Source organism: Cyclopterus lumpus, chromosome 16, assembly GCF_009769545.1.
Source record: "Cyclopterus lumpus isolate fCycLum1 chromosome 16, fCycLum1.pri, whole genome shotgun sequence".
NCBI lineage: Eukaryota > Metazoa > Chordata > Actinopteri > Perciformes > Cyclopteridae > Cyclopterus > Cyclopterus lumpus.
This window is the reverse complement of record NC_046981.1, coordinates 9,573,386-9,592,154: the sequence shown is the minus strand read 5'-3', so window position 1 is coordinate 9,592,154 and position 18,769 is coordinate 9,573,386. Positions and strand designations below refer to the sequence as shown.

Here is an 18,769-nt window from a genome sequence, read left to right as displayed (position 1 = left end):
TGATTTTATTTCACGCAACAAGATTACATACAAAGACGTGAAAGGTGACGCGGAATCTTGCCGGGCAGCGCAAATGAGGCTAACGCATGATGTGAATAATGCAAAATGTGCGTGACGCTGTAATGCGAAAGGCTGTCATCACTGACATCCTGATTTGTTGAGTCAGAAATGGAGGAAATAATTATTGTAGCCGTAGTTGGGCAACCAGAGCTCAACAAAACCTCATATTATTAGAGAAATGTACTTGAGTACATCTTGGTTTGTACATTTCTCATCCTGTCTGAAAGCTCAGTCAAACTCAGAGAGGGTCTCCCCGCAGAGTTGAGTGTGCTGTGTCTAGTCGTCTTGGTCTGATCCCTCTCCAGGGTTCATCCCTCTGGCTGATCTGATGCAGTTCTCCAGGAAACATTTGCTCTGAGCTTCAGGCTTCTCCCCAGTCACTACAGGATCTCATCACATCGGTGCATCACTGAAGTCCTCTGCAGAGAGGATATCATATTTGTATGTGACAGTACAGATAGGCCCTTGATGTTGTGTTGCAGTGAGTCATTTTACTTGATCATGAAGGGAGTGGAGAAAGCACAGAACTGATAACTGGTAGTTGTTGGTGACACATGATCAAGCATTAATCTTTACACTTTGACAAGCAAGCATGAAGACAAGCAGTATGTTGTCACATGCATGAATGCATTCAACACATGCACACACACACACACACATGCACACACAAGCACACACACACACACACACACACACACACAAACACACACCTGTAGTGCAAGAAAGACGAATGAGGGAAAAAATAAAACACTCTAAAACACAAAAATACTCACCACATGTTGTCAATAACCTTAAAAATAAACTTTTGAAACTGTAATAATTAATGAAAATGCTGCATTTTGTGAATCATGTTTGTGATTTTTTTTTTGTCTACTCATGGAAATGCCTTGACAGGGAACCAACCGCCTGCTATAAACTCTATTTTCATATTGGACAATTTCTCAATTTGCAAACTTTGCCATTCACCCTTTAACCAATAAAGTCAAACCTCAACTAGCTCAACAGGAGAGTGGGCGGGCTCAAGCGAGAGCCACATATCTACAGTAGTCATGTGAGTCACAACTGTTCCCCTCACAGAACACTTCCACAAGGACACACAGGAAACATCCTCATGTCAGACTTTCAACATGCCGGACCAGACTCACGGTGTGTTTTCCACCGTGTCATCATTTATTTAAAGATCTATTTTTTACTAATGATATTTGTTAGATTTTTTCAGTTTGAGTGACAGGAAGCTATTTCATGCAACTCCTGTCACTTTTTGTCTTCTCTCACAATTGTTGACAGCAATTAAGTTAATTGGTCATGGACTGTCACCAATATGTGTATATATTCTAAAAATGCAATCATATGAACATTACAAGAAAAAATTACAAGAAGTGTATTGAGGAATAAATATATATAGAGAGATATGTGAATAAGTGAACATGCATACATTTGCTTTACTGGACACATCCCGAAGCCCTGATGTTCATAACTTTTTCAATAAGCAGTTATTTACAGAGAAAATTGACATCAACAAAATTATCTACACATTAACAGAAGACATGTATAACAATAAGTAAACTAAGAGGCTAAGTGGGATATCAGAAAGGGTTTTTCTTATTATATATATATTATATATATTATATGTATCTTTATATTATTATATATACTATATTATATGTACAAATATTTTCTCATGAGACATGTGATCTTCCTCAAATCTTTACTCTTTAGTGATGAATCATGAACATGGGAACAATATTTTTCTGTATGTTCCTGAAATTTTGCACAACTTTCACAAATGTTGATCTTCAATTTATGGGCAAAAATTATAATCATGGCAAAAAAACTAAGGTGTAAAATACTTTTCCTCTAACCCCTTAAGCTACAGGTTGAACATCTGCCCCTCTGCTTGACAGGTCTTTCATTGGCATGATGTCTGATGTACACATGTGGAACCACACGCTTTCATTCTATTCAATTCAATTCAATTCAGTTTATTTTGTATAAGGCCCAATATCACAAATTACAAATTTGCCTCAGAGGGCTTTACAATCTGTACACATACGACATCCCTGTACCAGGACCTCACATCGAATCAGGAAAAACTCCCCAAAAATAACCTTTCACAGGGAAAAAAGGGAAGAAACCTTCAGGAGAGCAGCAGAGGATGATCCCTCTCCCCGGATGGGCAGATGCAATAGATGTCATGTGTACAGAATGAACAGCATTACAAAGTTACATAAACACATTACATGAATATGACAATGTATGAATGGACCTCCAATCCATGAAACAGAAGGAGGTAGAGAGGAGGGGGGGCGGGTCGCATCAGCAGGGCCAACGCGGGAGACCGGCTCACCAGGCATCAGACACCTCCAGGTCCAATGGACCCTATGAGACGTGAAGTCACAATGACTCCGGGGAGGAACCAGAGTTAATAAGGTGCAATGGAGAGATGTAAATTCATCCATAAGGAGAGAGAGAAGAGGAGATAGGTGCTCAGTGTATCCTAAAACAACAGCAGCCTATAAGCCTATAGCAGCATATCAAGGGGCTGGACCAGGGCAAACCTGATTCAGCCCTAACTATAGGCACTATTAAACAGGAAAGTCTTAAGTCTATTCTTGAATGAGGTGACTGTGTCTGCCTCCCGGACTGAAAGTGGAAGCTGGTTCCATAAAAGAGGAGCTTGATAACTGAAGGCTCTTGCTCCCATCCTACTTTTTAGGACTCTAGGAACCACGAGTAGCCCCGCATTTAGTGAGCGCAGCTCTCTAGTGGGGCAATATGGTACTACAAGCTGCTTAAGATATGATGGTGCATCACCAATCAAGGCTTTGTAGGTGAGGAGAAAAATTTTAAATGTGATTCTTGATTTTACAGGGAGCCAGAGCAGAGCAGCTAATACAGGAGTAATATGATCTCTTTTCTTAGTTTTGGTGAGTACACAAGCTGCAGCATTCTGGATCAACTGGAGGGACTTAAGAGACTTATTAGAGCAGCCTGATAATAAGGAGTTGCAGTAATCTAGTCTGGAAGTAACAAACGCGTGGACCAGCTTTTCTGCATCTTTTTGAGACAAGATGTGCCTGATTTTTGAAATGTTACGTAGATGAAAAAATGCAATCCTTGAGATTTGCTTAATGAACAGAACGGATTCTGTGAGATACAGAAGTATATAAAGTGAAATTGGTCTTCAATAATAAAAAAGACAACAACATTTTATCCTAAATGTTTTTTAGGAATAAAGTGGCATATCCCTGTCTTCTCTGTTTTATGTATAAACCGTCTTTCCAGGTTTATTCTTAATAATATATTTTACATTCAATATCATGCATATTATAAGCTATACTTAGTGCATCTTGACATGATTGTCAGGTGTGGTTAAACATGCAACAAACCATACAATTTCACACTAAAAATAATAATAAATAATCTCCTTAACCCACCTTGGTGAGATGAAGGAAAACTCCAAACAAGCACAAATGCAAATAAATAAACCACCACCCAGTGAAAATTGCATTGCTAATGCATTTGTACTATACTTCACAAACAAATACCCATACCATGTTACAGTGAGAGTACATATTGGCTATTGATGTTGGAAAGAGTCAAGTCAAGATCTGATCCATAAGTGAATGCAGAAACCTCTGAAAACTGTGCAGTGTTCATCATGACTGATCAACCTGTAATTCATTGTTGATTCATTGAAGATGAATGCAATCAAATCACAACATCATGCACAGTTGTTTAGGAACTATGTAAGAAAAATGTTTGCTTTTCAAGCCTTAGTATAGTAATGTAAACCAATATGTATACATAAATGCGTCTCATTTCTGCAAACATGGCAAAGTTGATTAGCGGACTTAATCCATGACCCAGAGTTCAGATCAGGAAGCAGAAGCAGAGTTGTAGTCTTCCACCCTTCTCTGCACTTCCATTCGAGCAGTTACCCACCCTTAACCTTAACTCTATAGAGACTGTGTCTGTCCCACGGCCACTTAAATTAATTAAATCCAAAGTAACCAGAAGAGGAGTCATACAAAATAACCTCATACAGGTTAACATCATTATTTCAAAAGTGCAACAAAACAGGATAATTAAATGTGGACTCCTAAACATTAGATCTCTGTCATCTAAAGCTGTATTAGTAAATGATTTAATATCAGACAATCACATTGATTTATTGTGTCTTTCTGAAACCTGGCTGAGCAATGAAGAATATGTCAGCCTAAATGAATCAACTCCTCCAAGTCATATTAATACTCACATTCCTCGAGGCACCGGCCAAGGAGGTGGAGTAGCAGCCATCTTTGATTCAAGCCTATTAATGAATCCTAAACCTAAACTAAACTACAACTCATTTGAAAGCCTTGTTCTTAGTCTTTCACATCCAACCTGGAAAACATTACAGCCAATCCTATTTGTTATACTGTACCGGCCACCAGGTCCATATTCAGAATTTATATCTGAATTTTCAGAGTGTTTATCAAGTTTAGTCCTTAAAACTGATAAGGTTATTATTGTAGGATATTTTAATATTCATGTGGATATTGATAATGATTGCCTTAGTACTGCATTTATCTCATTGTTGGACTCGATTGGCTTCTGTCAGAGAGTACAGAAACCCACTCACTGCTTTGGCCACACCCTCGACCTTATTCTTGCATATGGCATTGACATTGAGCATTTGGAGGTCTTCCCACAGAACCCTCTTCTGTCAGACCATTAACTCATAACTTTTGAGTTTATACTCCCGTTAGTCAAATGTTTCTACACCAGATGTCTAACTGACAGTGCTGTAGCTAAATTTAAAGAAGCGATTCCTTCTGCATTTGATTCAATACCACGTCTTAATGTGACGGAGGACTCCTGTGCTAACTTTAGTCCGTCCCAGATTGATCATCTTGTCGATAGTGCTACAGGCTCACTGAGAATGACACTAGACTCGATAGCCCCACTGAAGAAAAAGACAGTGAGGCAAAGGAGGTTTGCTCCCTGGTATAACCCTCAGACCCGCGACCTAAAGCAAACTTCACGAAAGCTCGAAAGTATATGGCGTTCCACCTATCTGGAAGAATCATGCTTAGTTTGGCGAGACAGCCTTAAAACATATAAAAAGGCTCTCCGTAATGCCAGAGCAGCCTATTACTCATCATTAATAGAGAAAAATAAGAACAACCCCAGGGTTCTCTTTAGAACTGTAGCCAGGCTGACAGAGAGTCACAGCTCTGTGGAGCCGTGTATTCCTATAGACCTCAGTAGTAATGACTTCATGAACTTCTTCAATGAAAAGATTTTAACTATTAGAGACAAGATTGATGATCTCTTGCCCTCAACTACTGCCGATCTGTCATCAAGAGGAGTGGCCTTGGAAACGGCCGTATGCCCTGGTGTATATTTGGATAGCTTTTCTCCCATTAACCTAGACCAATTGTCCTCAACGGTTTCTACTTCTAAACCATCTACCTGTCTCTTGGACCCCATCCCAACAAGGCTGCTTAAAGACGTGTTGCCTTTAATTGGCACCTCACTGCTGGATATTGTTAATGTGCCTTTGCTAACAGGGCATGTACCACATTCCTTCAAAGTAGCTGTAATTAAACCTCTCCTGAAAAAGCCCACTCTTAATCCAGAGGTGTTGGCTAACTACAGATCTCTAACCTTCCCTTCCTCTCTAAGATCCTTGAGAAAGTAGTCGCAAATCAGTTGTGCGACTTCCTACATCAGAATAGTTTATTTGAGGAGTTTCAGTCAGGATTTAGAAAACACCACAGCACAGAGACAGCACTGGTGAAAATTACAAATGACCTCCTAATTGCATCAGATAAAGGAATCATCTCCGTACTGGTATTATTAGACCTTAGTGCTGCGTTCGACACCATTGATCATGACATCCTATTACAGAGACTGGATCAGTTAATTGGCATTTCAGGTACCGCACTAAGTTGGTTTAAATCCTATTTATCAGATCGATCTCAATTTGTATTTGTAAACGATGAAGCCTCAATGACCACCAACGTTAATCACGGAGTTCCACAAGATTCTGTGCTTGGACCAATTTTATTTACCTTATATATGCTTCCTTTGGGCAATATTATCAGGAAACACTGCATAAACTTTCATTGCTATGCAGACGATACTCAATTATATCTATTGATCAAACCAGAGGAGACCAACCAGCTCGCTAAAATTCAAGAATGTCTTAAAGACATAAAAACATGGATGACCTGCAACTTCCTGATGTTAAACTCAGACAAAACTGAAGTTATTTTACTGGGCCCTGAACACCTCAGAGATCAATTATCTGGTGATGTGGTTTCTGTAGATGGCATTGCCCTGGCATCCAACACCACTGTAAAGAATCTCGGCGTTATCTTTGACCGAGACTTGTCCTTTAACTCCCACGTTAAGCAAATCTCAAGGATTGCATTTTTTCATCTACGTAACATTTAAAAAATCAGGCACATCTTGTCTCAAAAAGATGCAGAAAAGCTGGTTCACGCGTTTGTTACTTCCAGACTAGATTACTGCAACTCCTTATTATCAGGCTGCTCTAATAAGTCTCTTAAATCCCTCCAGTTGATCCAGAATGCTGCAGCTCGTGTACTCACAAAAACTAAGAAAAGAGATCACATTACTCCTGTATTAGCTGCGCTGCACTGGCTCCCTGTAAAATCAAGAATCACATTTAAAATTCTTCTCCTCACCTACAAAGCCTTCATTGGTGATGCACCATCATAGCTTAAGCAGCTTGTAGTACCATATTGTCCCACTAGAGAGCTGCGCTCACTAAATGTGGGGCTACTCGTGGTTCCTAGAGTCCTAAAAAGTTGGATGGGAGCAAGAGCCTTCAGTTATCAAGCTCCTCTTTTATGGAACCAGCTTCCACTTTCAGTCCGGGAGGCAGACACAGTCACCTCATTCAAGAATAGACTTAAGACTTTCCTTTTTGATAGTGCTTGTAGTTAGGGCTGAATCAGGTTTGCCCTGGTCGAGCCCCTTGATATGCTGCTATAGGCTTATAGGCTGCTGGGGGATGTTTTAGGATACAATGAGCACCTATCTCCTCTCCCCGGAGTCGTTATGACTTCACGTCTCATAGGGTCCATTGGACCTGGAGGTGTCTGATGCCTGGTGAGCCGGCCTCCCGCGTTGGCCCTGCTGATGCCCCCCCCCCTCCTCTCTACCTCCTTCTGTTTCATGGATTGGAGTTCCATTCATACATTGTCATATTAATGTAATGTGTTTATGTAACTTTGTAAATGCTGTTCATTCTGTACACATGACATCTATTGCTTCTGTCCATCCGGGGAGAGGGATCCTCCTCTGTTGCTCTCCTGAAGGTTTTTCCCGTTTTTCCCCGTGAAAGGTTATTTTTGGGGAGTTTTTCCTGATCCGATGTGAGGTCCTGGGACAGGGATGTCGTATGTGTACAGATTGTAAAGCCCTCTGAGGCAAATTTGTAATTTGTGATATTGGGCCTTATACAAAATAAACTGAATTGAAATATTCAGAAATAGTCAAAACAAGACAGAAATTTACATTTTTAGGATATTTTCTTATTGCAGTGATTCATTATTTTTGAAAGAGAAAAAGTAAAAGCACAAAAAAGTGCCTCACTTCACTTTAGCTTCATGTAACCGTTTCAACATGATAATGTTTTTCATTGTACAATTCTGTTGATTCAGTGGAAAGCGGATCAACATTTTTTACACAACAGGAATCTGAAGTCAAAGAAATATTGTATATAAGGAAGGAAACACAGAGACGCACATAAAGAAATGAGGAAGCAGTGATTGCACAAAACTCACAATCCTGTTCACACTGCACACAACATCCAGACCTTGATTTCAAGGTAAGCGCTACACATGACAACATGCAAAATATAGGAATTTAAAGTTATTGTATTATTTGAAAACCTTTTTTTTTTCTTTACTGGCTTAGCAGTTAAAAGTAAATACGAGTGTTTTAATTTGTTGCACATCGAGTAGTAGTAATAAATAGAAAATGTGGACTTCATTGGATCAAACAACAAAATGAATGTTTTTCATGGTCTCTTTTCCCCTTTATATTAGATGAAGTTTGTGCTGCTGTTGGCAATGTTGACAGCATGTGCTGCAGCTCCCCAAGGTAAACCAAATATAAAATCCTTATTTAACAGAAAGAATAACAGAAGGAAACGTTGAAGTACATTCTAGTCATGCAATACTCTTTTAGTCCCAAGTAATTGATTTATTTTAATTCAAGGTTTTGCAGTATATTAATATTTTTGAACTGTGCAAAATATATCAGATATCTTTACTTATATTACCAAAGTTGTCTTTAAGCACATGTCTGCTATATTTGTGATAATCCATATATTATTTTCACATTCAACATTGTTCTACAAAATTACAATAATTACGGGTAACAAATCTAAAAGAACATTAGTAAACAAAAGACTATTATGTTTAAATATCAAACTTGATCGTATAACTGATTGTGAATTTTTACATTTTGGAATTTTGGTGCTCCTTCCACTTTCATTAATTACTGGTATCTATTTGTTTTGCACACAAAACAAATAGATACCACACAAAACAATGAGCAAACCAAAAAAGCTAAGTGGAGTATAACAAATATTTGTTATAATGGTATATAGTGTCTCTCTTTGAATAACACATCATGACATCATAGCAAGTATTTTCCTTCCTCAAAATATTCCTATGCATCCTGAATGCAATGCGTACATGTGTGACAGAGTTCAACAGATAGTGGTTCATATCATATTGTTTCTAAGACAAATCTTTCATTCCAAAATATCATGTCATGTGTTACCACAATTAATGTATAATGTAGTTAGCCAACTGTTAGCTCCACCATATGGCTGGAAATGATATTATATGCTGACAAACAAATAGATATTTAAAAAAAATCTTGCCCCTCTCTTTACAGATCTGTCAGGTAAAATGTTTACCTTCCCACAACAAACCGCCACCTCTCACGTGAGGCTGACAGCATCAAAACAGAATTTTGGTGCTGCAACCGTCTGTCACCGGTAACACTGAATGTGCAAAATGTACAAAATATAGTGCGTTGCACTGTATCTCTGATTTTGGAAAGTATCATGCATGATCGTGTCTTTGAAATGCTTACAGGTCCTTTACCGACCTGAAGAGGGACCACGCCCTTTTCTCCTTGTCCACAACCAGTAGTTCCAATGACTTCCTGATTATCTGGGAAGAAGCAAATAAAGAGATGGAACCCCACATCAAGAATGTAAAGACAGAATATAAAGGTTGGGACTACAAGGGGAACATGTGGCACTCTATTTGTACAACATGGGATTCTGAGTCCGGACTGGTGCAGATGTGGTTTGATGCACAACCTACAATTCGGAAATTTATCAGTGCTGGATCAACCATCGCTGGATCCACTATAATTATCTTAGGACAGGTACTGTTTTATTAATAAGCACCATAATAAATAGTTAAAATAAACGTGTATATATATATATATATAAATACATATATATAACTGTATCTCAAACCACATTTATAATCTACAGGAGCAGGATTCCCATGGTGGGGGCTTTGACATGAAGCAGAGTTTCATTGGCATGATGTCTGATGTCCACATGTGGGACCACACCCTTTCCCCCTGTGAGATCCAGAAGTACGTTGATGGACTAAACTTCACTCCAGGGAATGTGCTCAACTGGAGTTCGCTGGAATTCCAGATCACCGGCAGAGTGCTGATAGAAGATAAACAAAAGATCTGTTACTAAACTTTAAAACAAAACTACAATAGGCTGAGTTTCGCAAATCAAGTGGGTTTGAAATATGTTTCAATAAAGTCCTGTTTTACATGTTCTTTCTTCACAGTCATCTTTATTATGTGGTTAAACCAACAAATTATTTGGCCAGAGGCAGAAATGTTGGATTCTAATGCTTCACACCAAAACCAACGTGATTTTATTTCACGCAACAAGATTACATACAAAGACGTGAAAGGTGACGCGGAATCTTGCCGGGCGGCGCAAATGAGGCTAACGCATGATGTGAATAATGCAAAATGTGCGTGACCCTGTAATGCGAAAGGCTGTCATCACTGACATCCTGATTTGTTGAGTCAGAAATGGAGGAAATAATTATTGTAGCCGTAGTTGGGCAACCAGAGCTCGACAATACCTCATATTATTAGAGACCAGATGAAACTATGTGTATGGATTTACGTGTATGGTAAAGAAAGGGTATTCTGAAATGAGAGGAGGTAAAATGGCAACAGTACTAACAAAGGATATAAATAAATAAATTATCTGGTGTGTTTGTACTAGGACTAAATACAACCCTTTGTCTCCAGTATTTCTTTCTTCATGTGGTTATCTGAGATTATTTGGACTTGCAGTGAAATTGCTTTAAAATAAAAAATGACGAGTCCATAATGTGACATTCACCAGTATTTCACAACATGCAGAGATACACCGTTCTTCATTAAATCTCATTCTGCAATCTGTGTGATTATGATCACTAACATCATTTCCTGGTCTGTTTTCATTTCCTAGCTTTTCAAAATCAGATAAGAACAAAATAAAAAAGGGAATCAATTGGCCACATGCTTGTTGTGAGACAGCGAATTATCACTCTGCATCTTTACCAGGTATTTAGCCCAGCTACCATATTGTCTTAGCTCCATGCCTGCTGACTATGTAAGTAGTTCATTGTCTTTTTGTTTTTTTAACATGTTAGGCATAACATATTGAAGCTGACAGAATATTGAAAAGAAGCTGACAGATACAGATCTGTCAGCTTCTTTTCAATATTCTCTGCCCCCTGCTGGCCAAAATATATTCATTTAATGGGACAGCAATACTTTGTAGTCAGTCCCTTATATGTGAACGGGCCTATTCTCAGAATATTGGCCCGGGGCTCAAGTTTCTCCATATTTCATCACTTTCCCAGTTCTTTGATAGTAAATCACACACACACTCTGACATGGACTTTTGATTGTTCATGCGAGCCATTCTGTGCCGCCAGATGCTGGCAGTCTCTCAATCAGTAAAACTACTAGCCTGTCCCATGGATCCACATTCATAATGGGAATGCTACAGAGACTGGTAATTAACAAAGCCATGTGGGCAAATACATTACCGTCCATTTGGTCTCTCAATAAGCTGCCCAAACACTTGATGAAGCTTCTCATGAAGCTCATGAACAACTTCTCTTGAACCTCATGGAACAACATGTACTTCCACAACAAACTAGGCTGCACAATATTAGTAGCTGTCGCAGCAACACTATACACCATAAACACCAAATTCCTGTTGAATCAATTAAGCGTATGTGCTGGGTGAGAACTCAAAGGAGCCTCTTGTGTTACACTAGCAGGTTCTTGATGAAATGTGGGGCAACATGAGTTTTTAGCTATAAGTTAATTCCTCTTCAGTGTTAGTGTAACTCTACATCCATTATCAATAACTATTAGCTATGGCACAAATAGGGAACTATAAAACCTAATCAGTAATTGAGTCATCTAAATTAATTAAAAGTGACCAACAATATTTGTATCAATCCACAGTTTTCATCTTATAAAATAAAATAAACTAGTTGAAATAGTTATAGTTGGAAATTAATGATTTTCAGTTTTTCAGTTTTAATTTGATTTCATAAATAATTTGTACACATACATTCATACATACATAAATAGATTTAACTCATTATTATTAATCCATAACTAAAATACCTAATACAAATAGATAGGCCTATGGGAGAGTAGACATCTGCCACAGACAAATGCTGCGTGAATTATTCATGACATAGTGCACAATATATGTTTTTACCCACAATGTACTTATCCTCTTGGACACACTACGGCTGCTAGAACAAGGAAACAGCTAGCCTGACGGTCATAGAGCCTCTTATCTCCCTGCCAATATGAAATGTACTTGAGTACATCTTGGTTTGAAGAGGAAGGTGCACATTTATCTCACTGTTCAACATTGACATCAACCGTGGACTTGTGGTGTTTGAGAAATTCTTATTCACTTAATGTGTTTAAGTCTTTTATGCTCACACATGTTTTCTCTAAGGGGACTTTAATTCCCTGACCCTTTAATAAATAGTGCACTTCCCCTTAAAATGTCTTTGTTGGTGCTTGTTCCTGCAGTAATTCCAAAGTAGTGTAGTTCCAAAGAGTTTGTGTACTTCAATATACCTTAGTTTGCCTCTTGAGAAGGTACCTTTGATTAATATCTCTTGTGAAAGTGCATTTGACTATTAATTGGCTCCAAATGATGATTATGGCCATCTGAGTTTAAGTGGCACTAATTCCAGAGATCCTCCTTGATTGGCCCCAGACAGCAGATGACAGGTTGTAAAAGGTCTATTGTTTTTTTACCCTCAGAAAATGGAACACGGCCAGTGTTATGTCCCCCAGAAGGTTTTCAATTTTTGCAAACCAGTTTTACCAGTCTTAATTTGAGAGTTGTGCAACACAAACAAATGGAAAATTGGTGTTCATGTCCACCAATCACTAGATTTTAATTCTATGAATATTTCACTACCATGTTGTTAATTGTCTGCAGAGAATCTTAGATGATAACCTCATGAAATGGTTTCTTTTCCTTTTATTCGGCAGTCAAATTAAGTTATTTTTTGTGGAAAATCAACTCCTGCATGCAGGACTTCCTACTCACACTACCAACCATCTTCAAGTACAACTATGTCTTTTTCTGAAATGAGTCAGTCTACAGTCGTGCTAGCATTATTTGGCTCAGTGGTCCTTATTTGAGCTAAATGTTAATATCAACAAGCTAACGTGTTAATTATAACAAACGATGTACAGTGGAGGCTGATGGGAATGTGATTAGTCTTCCATTGTGTTTAGAAAACCAAATATTGTCACAAAAGTATTGCCACTGCATATTGCACCAAGGAATAGTTAATTAGCTGTCCTCTTTTCTCTGCTGGTTTTGTGTCAACTGCTGCTGGCAAATAAATATTCTGGCGCATAACTTCTCATAAAACAGCGAACTGGGGAGTTAACGTTACTTTGAATTTTGCTCATGACAAAGTAACAGAGTAAATGCAGGAGCTGATAAGTGGCTGAAAGGGGTTATCCTAGATGTAATAATACTTTGGTAATACTGTATATTAAAAGATGTGTTGCCAAGAATGGGAAGATCTCTACGACAAATGTCTTTACAGTAAATAGAAAGTTGTGTTCTGGATTTAATGTAATTAGCTAATTTCTCTTGAGCATGAGTGTTTAATCTCAGAGTCAGTGTTCTGAGCTAGTGCACACAAGATTATTGCTTTAAGCTGCAGCAAATATTAATGTTAAAGTTGAACTGTTGGCTATTTATGGTCATATAGAAGTGAGCCTTCATAGCTGGACATACATAATCATATTATGGGTTTCAGGGTTGCTTAGTTGTGTGACATTAAACATGAGTGCAAATGATACATGTAAGATAGCTTGTTTCACAGTAGTTATGCATGCTACTACATCTTAATTCTTTCCTAAGGCAAAGTTGGAATACTCTATCCAACTCATACATTAGCGCGCACACACACACACACACACACGCACACACAACCCAAAATCAGGAAATTGGTTAATATCAACAGCAGTTCTTTGGTAATAGGCGAACAATACAAAATGAGAAGCTGTAAGAAGTTGCAGATTGTGCGTGCAGATAATGCTGTTAGATGCTAGATAACAAGACGCATCTGACTAAATGTTCTGCTTTGGGCAAAAAAGATGCTGCATATTTATCTTTTAGCACCCGACTCTGCCATGGAGACAGCTGCTCCATCCTCTTCCCTCCTCTGCATCTCGATCATCTGACTAAGTTCTGTTTTGCACATACAAACTTCTCCTGTCCTTTCACGCCGAGCTTGTCCACATGTTGTCTTTACTGAGTCGAAGTCATATGTATACCCAGCTGCTCTTAACTTAGTCACACTAGACTGTGACTCATTTGTTTGTGTGAATCAGTATCCCAAATATGTGTTTGTACACCGTGTTCTTTTAAAAAATAGCACACGGTCAAACGCTTGTTCTGCTTTTTCAGCATATGATTTAAGAGGGTAATTAACTTGTCACATTGACACATTAATTACATTTTTGCTTTTTAAATGATCCATTGTGTACATAATGTAATTGCAATAGTATGTGCTGATCTTTTTTTTCTTCTTTTGCAGTCCCAGATGGGCCATCCAATAGGTTTTACAAACTGATTCGTCCTCAGTAGTTAAACATTTTCACAGACCGGGATTTTCTCTTATAGGTAGGAACAAAATTCCCCAGTGGTCCAGACCTGTCAAACGAGTGATTTGCCATTTTCCACAGGGAAAAAACACAAATATGGCCTGAATTCTTAACGCCTGAATACAATAGCATATAAGTAACACAAACTTGTGGCATAATAAATAATCTGGTTACATCATCATTGTCATCATCATCCTCCCCGGAGTCTTTGTGACTTCACGTCTTATAGGGTCCATTGGACCTGGAGGTGTCTGATGCCTGGTGAGCCGGCCTCCTGCCATGGCCCTGCGGATCGCCCCGCCCCCCCCTCCTCTCTACCTCCTTCTGTTTCATGGATTGTGGAGGTCCACTCATACAGTGTCATATTCATGTAATGTGTTTAAGTAACTCTGTAATACTGTTCATTCTGTACACATGACATCTATTGCATCTCTGTTGCTCTCCTGAAGGTTTCTTCCCTTTTTTCCCTGTGAAAGGTTATTTTTGGGGAGTTTTTCCTGATTCGATGTGAGGTCCTGGGACAGGTATGTGTACAGATTGTAAAGCCCTCTGAGGCAAATTTGTAATTTGTCATATTGGGCTATACAAAATAAACTGAATTGAATCATCATCATCATCATCATCATCATCATCTTCTGTTGCCCCGTACACTGGTTTCACAAGACATTTTTAGCATGTAACTTTATGTCAAACCATCTCCTCTCTCTATCTCTGTGACTGTCACAGTACGGCGCTGCTCTAATATAACATGTCTTTGATTCTAATTGTTTCAGGTCCTCTAATGGAGCTATAGCGCAAGTTCAGACAGGAAGACCATACCCCTTAGCCCGCATTTATGCCAATCATCCTTCACGCATGCTCACTCATTGCTTACTTGCCGTCATCGTTCTGCGCCGTCAATCATGACACCAACTGCGCAGATCAGCTGATCCCCTCTATCCAATAAGCACACGGTAACGATGACACGGTTAGCCAATCATCTTGCTGCTCTCTCATTTAAATACGACTGTCTCTCTACCTTCAGTTCATTCATGCTGCTGTCACGCACCCCTCCACCTGCCCATCTCCGCCCAGTTTTCACGGATCCATCAGCTTCATCAACTCATCATTCTATCAGCTCATCAGCACCATGTCTGGACTCCACGGGAGGGGGGGGGGGGGGGGGGGGGGGGGGGGGGGGATCTATCTCGATGCTGACCGGGGCAGTCTGCCCTCAATTGCAAATCTCCCCGCAGAGTCCAAGTGCCAAAGACTCTGAGACTTCATCATTTCATATCGTCTGTTAACAATAAAGATGCATCCTTTCTTTATCTAACTGGTCTCTCCCTGATTCAAATACTGCTTGTCACATTAGAGGGGGTTTGCTGAATCCTTTATTTGGCTCATGTTGTGTCTCTGTTAAATAGTGCCTTCTGTATAATATATATATATATACTTTAACTTGCAGACGAAAGATCCCTAAATTTGTTGTTTTCTCCGCCAGAGGTTTAACGCCGCCAGACGAGAATCAGCGCACCGTGTAACCTGCAGATGCAAAGCGGTTAAAGTTCCCGGGTCTAGGCTTACAGAAACTCAGCCTACAAGTCCAAAGACAAATCCCAGCTGTCATACCCTACAGAGGATTTGTTTGCCGCTTGAGGGCAATCGAGAGGTCCCCGGTTCTAGGCTTAGAGAAATTCTGTCTACAAGTCCGAAGGAACACGCTAACCGCTACGAAGCGACCTCAAGTAAAAGGCTTTTGTCGGTACAGAGGTCATAGTGTGTTTGTAACCTTGTTTTGTTTGGTTTAAGTTAACTGTACTATTTAACGTGTTAGTGTGGATTTTACGGACTGCCGAGTCCCATTCAGTGCAGTGAATGTAATTGTTGGGCTCTTGCTGTAGAAGTGTTTTTCCACACTACTGAGCTGTGTTGTGTTTAATTAAGCTACCAAGAGTAAGGTCGGTGAACTCTGTTATATCAGTTAAATGACCAGTAGCTGCTGAATCTGAGTTCGCCAGTCGGGTTCCTGTGTGATAAAATGGTGTGTTTCATTTTCCCTTCCGTGGCTTAACAGCTCACAGGACTACGTCCGCCGTCTTGCTCTCTTTCTTTTTCTCTCTCCTCTCCCTCCAAAACACACACACACACACTCCCACCACATGCTTGCTTGTTGCCTTTGCATTTAGTATGCTTGTATTTGCACAATACATATCTTGAACTGTCTGATTTCCTTAAAACTTCACCCGATGATTCATTGCTGCCCTTTATTGCCCTGACAGCGGTATATACCGTATGGTTCCAATGTGCTACATGTGACTGGTTTATTACTTTTATAAAATGAAACCTTTTGTAAGATGCTGTGTCCTATTTTTTTTGTTGGCAGGTATAATGACATTTGCTAAATACCTTTTTCATAATTGCTCTTATGTAGGCCTCCTTTGTAAATACCGGTGTGCCGATGTCTATCATCATCCTTAAATGTAACACCTCCCTACTAATGATTGGTTTACATTGAAGTGTACATTGGTGGTTAATAGCAACTCAAGATCATTTGATGTAATGTCTCTTCATGTGTCTTTGTATCAGATGGCATTGCTTCTTGATGCTGACAGCATGTGCTGCAAGTCCTCAAAGTAAAACATATTTTTTTATTAGCAAAAAACAAGAGGGAATTTCACAATACATATGCATACAATGTCATTCACCTTAACATTTATCATTTTACAATTCAAAATTATTTTCTGAAATTAATAGGATGAAACTGTTATATATTGCAACTTGAGAAAAACATGTGGAATGTCTACTGTGCTCGTCATTTTAGGTTAAATGTTGTAAACATATTTTAACATTATAAGAGACTTTTATTCAACTCTTTAAAAAAGATGTAATGATGTAAACGGGTAAGTTTTTGTTATACTGTATGGAATACATATATTTGGTGTGTACTGTAAAATATGTTACACTTAGGAGGAATACATCGTTTGCAGGAGAAACCAACCTTTAGATCTGCAAAACAGAAAAGGGATTTTGTTAATGCACATTTACTTAGCTTCATAAAACCTCCATAACATTCAAGAATCTTAAATGATGAAGTGGCTATATGGGTAGCAGTGCTCAAACGTAACTTATGGTCATTTAGAATCTTTCTGTTTTCTGTTTTTTGTAGATATGTGTGGTCAAATATTGGTCTTCCCAGAAGAAACCAAGACAGCTCATGTAACACTGACAACATCAGAACAGACTTTTAGTGCTGTAACTGTCTGTCTCAGGTAATGTTTTCAGAGCAAAATGCTTGAACAAACTGCCTTTATCTCTGAATATAAAAGCATCATATAATTATTTTTTCAATCAATGCCTCCGGATCCATTACAGACCTAAGGCGACAACACTCGCTATTCTCTCTGGCCACACCCTCTCATAAAAATGCCTTCCTGCTACTTAAGCCTGCTGCGCATGATGTGATTGTGCTCAATGTCCAGAACGTAAGGATACAATTCAAGGCGCAGCAATACAAACTGAACGATTGGCAGTCCATTTGTGCTACATGGGACTCTACATCTGGTCTGGCGCAGCTGTGGTTAAATGGAAAGCCTTCAATAAAGAAATACGTCGGCGGATCACAAATCCAAAACCCCAGTACTATCCTCGGACAAATGAGTTTAATTGATAAACATAGTTTATAGAAATCCAGAAATGTGTGTATATTTATACATTTTGTACAAAAGAAAAAAATCAGCAATTAAATGTTTTTTTTATCTCAACTCGGTGTAACCACTACGGGAGCAGGATTCCTATGGCAGTTTTTCCAAGAAGCAGTCTTTTGTTGGCATGATGTCTACATGTGGAACTACGTCCTTCCACCCTGTGAGATCCAGAACTACATGGATGTTCTAGCTTTCAAACCAGGGAACTTGATCAACTGGAAAGGGCTGCACTCCAATATCCTCGGAAATGTGCCGTTTGAATACAAACAAATATGTCCCAAACCAAGTTGAAATCTTCATGGATGAAATGTAATACTACATACAAGGTCTTTTCTTTTGAATATGAAATGCAAATGTCCAGTAGACTTAAATAGTGGCTTTACACAGTCTGGCCACCTTTAAGAAGGGCATGGGGGTTTAATCAGCTTGATTAAAAATGGTCAATGTTTTACAAAATACAATCCTTGTTTTGTTTACCATCTTCAATGTAATGTGTGTTATTAACTCTGCAAATATGTCATGCAATTATGTGGTAATTCAAATATTTTGGGTTGGCCTTGTCTATCGCCTTTTCTTGACAGTTCATTAACATTTGCACATTTTTTCAGTCCCGTCTCATGTCCATCCTTTAACATAAATCATTTAATAAAAAACTGGAGCGCCATGGAAATGGTGGGCCCTTGATATCAGCTCAACAAGCCTTGATGCAACACATTTCTTTTAATCTCTAGCATGTTTCAGAGGCCCAATCCAGCTCTGTGTTTCCGCGTGGCTACAGGAGC

At 39.0% G+C, this 18,769-nt stretch overlaps 2 protein-coding genes across 2 annotated transcripts; both read left to right on the top strand.

The window, feature by feature from the left end:
- The first annotated feature begins 7,827 nt into the window (after nucleotides 1-7,827).
- On the top strand, nucleotides 7,828-10,378 carry LOC117745288 (serum amyloid P-component-like). Its single transcript, XM_034553517.1, has 5 exons — nucleotides 7,828-7,906; nucleotides 8,127-8,181; nucleotides 8,986-9,088; nucleotides 9,189-9,486; nucleotides 9,599-10,378. The coding sequence occupies exons 2-5, from the start codon at nucleotides 8,127-8,129 to the stop codon at nucleotides 9,815-9,817; spliced, it is 675 nt and encodes a 224-aa protein (XP_034409408.1). The 5' UTR covers nucleotides 7,828-7,906; the 3' UTR covers nucleotides 9,818-10,378.
- Nucleotides 10,379-16,885: 6,507 nt separating this feature from the next.
- LOC117745791 (jeltraxin-like) lies at nucleotides 16,886-18,278 on the top strand. Its single transcript, XM_034554321.1, is given in 5 exon segments — nucleotides 16,886-16,916; nucleotides 17,450-17,551; nucleotides 17,644-17,935; nucleotides 18,063-18,109; nucleotides 18,112-18,278. Coding segments are annotated over 5 exon segments (639 nt in total).
- The last annotated feature ends 491 nt before the right edge of the window (nucleotides 18,279-18,769 follow it).

What these genes read in the sequence shown, in the direction of transcription:
- LOC117745288 (XM_034553517.1), top strand. Translation starts at nt 8,127, where the DNA reads ATGAAGTTTGTGCTGCTGTTGGCAATGTTGACAGCATGTGCTGCAGCT. An exon ending in ATGTGCTGCAGCTCCCCAAG is followed by an intron (nt 8,182 to 8,985) that starts GTAAACCAAATA and finishes CTCTCTTTACAG; the next exon opens with ATCTGTCAGGTAAAATGTTT. An exon ending in GCTGCAACCGTCTGTCACCG is followed by an intron (nt 9,089 to 9,188) that starts GTAACACTGAAT and finishes AAATGCTTACAG; the next exon opens with GTCCTTTACCGACCTGAAGA.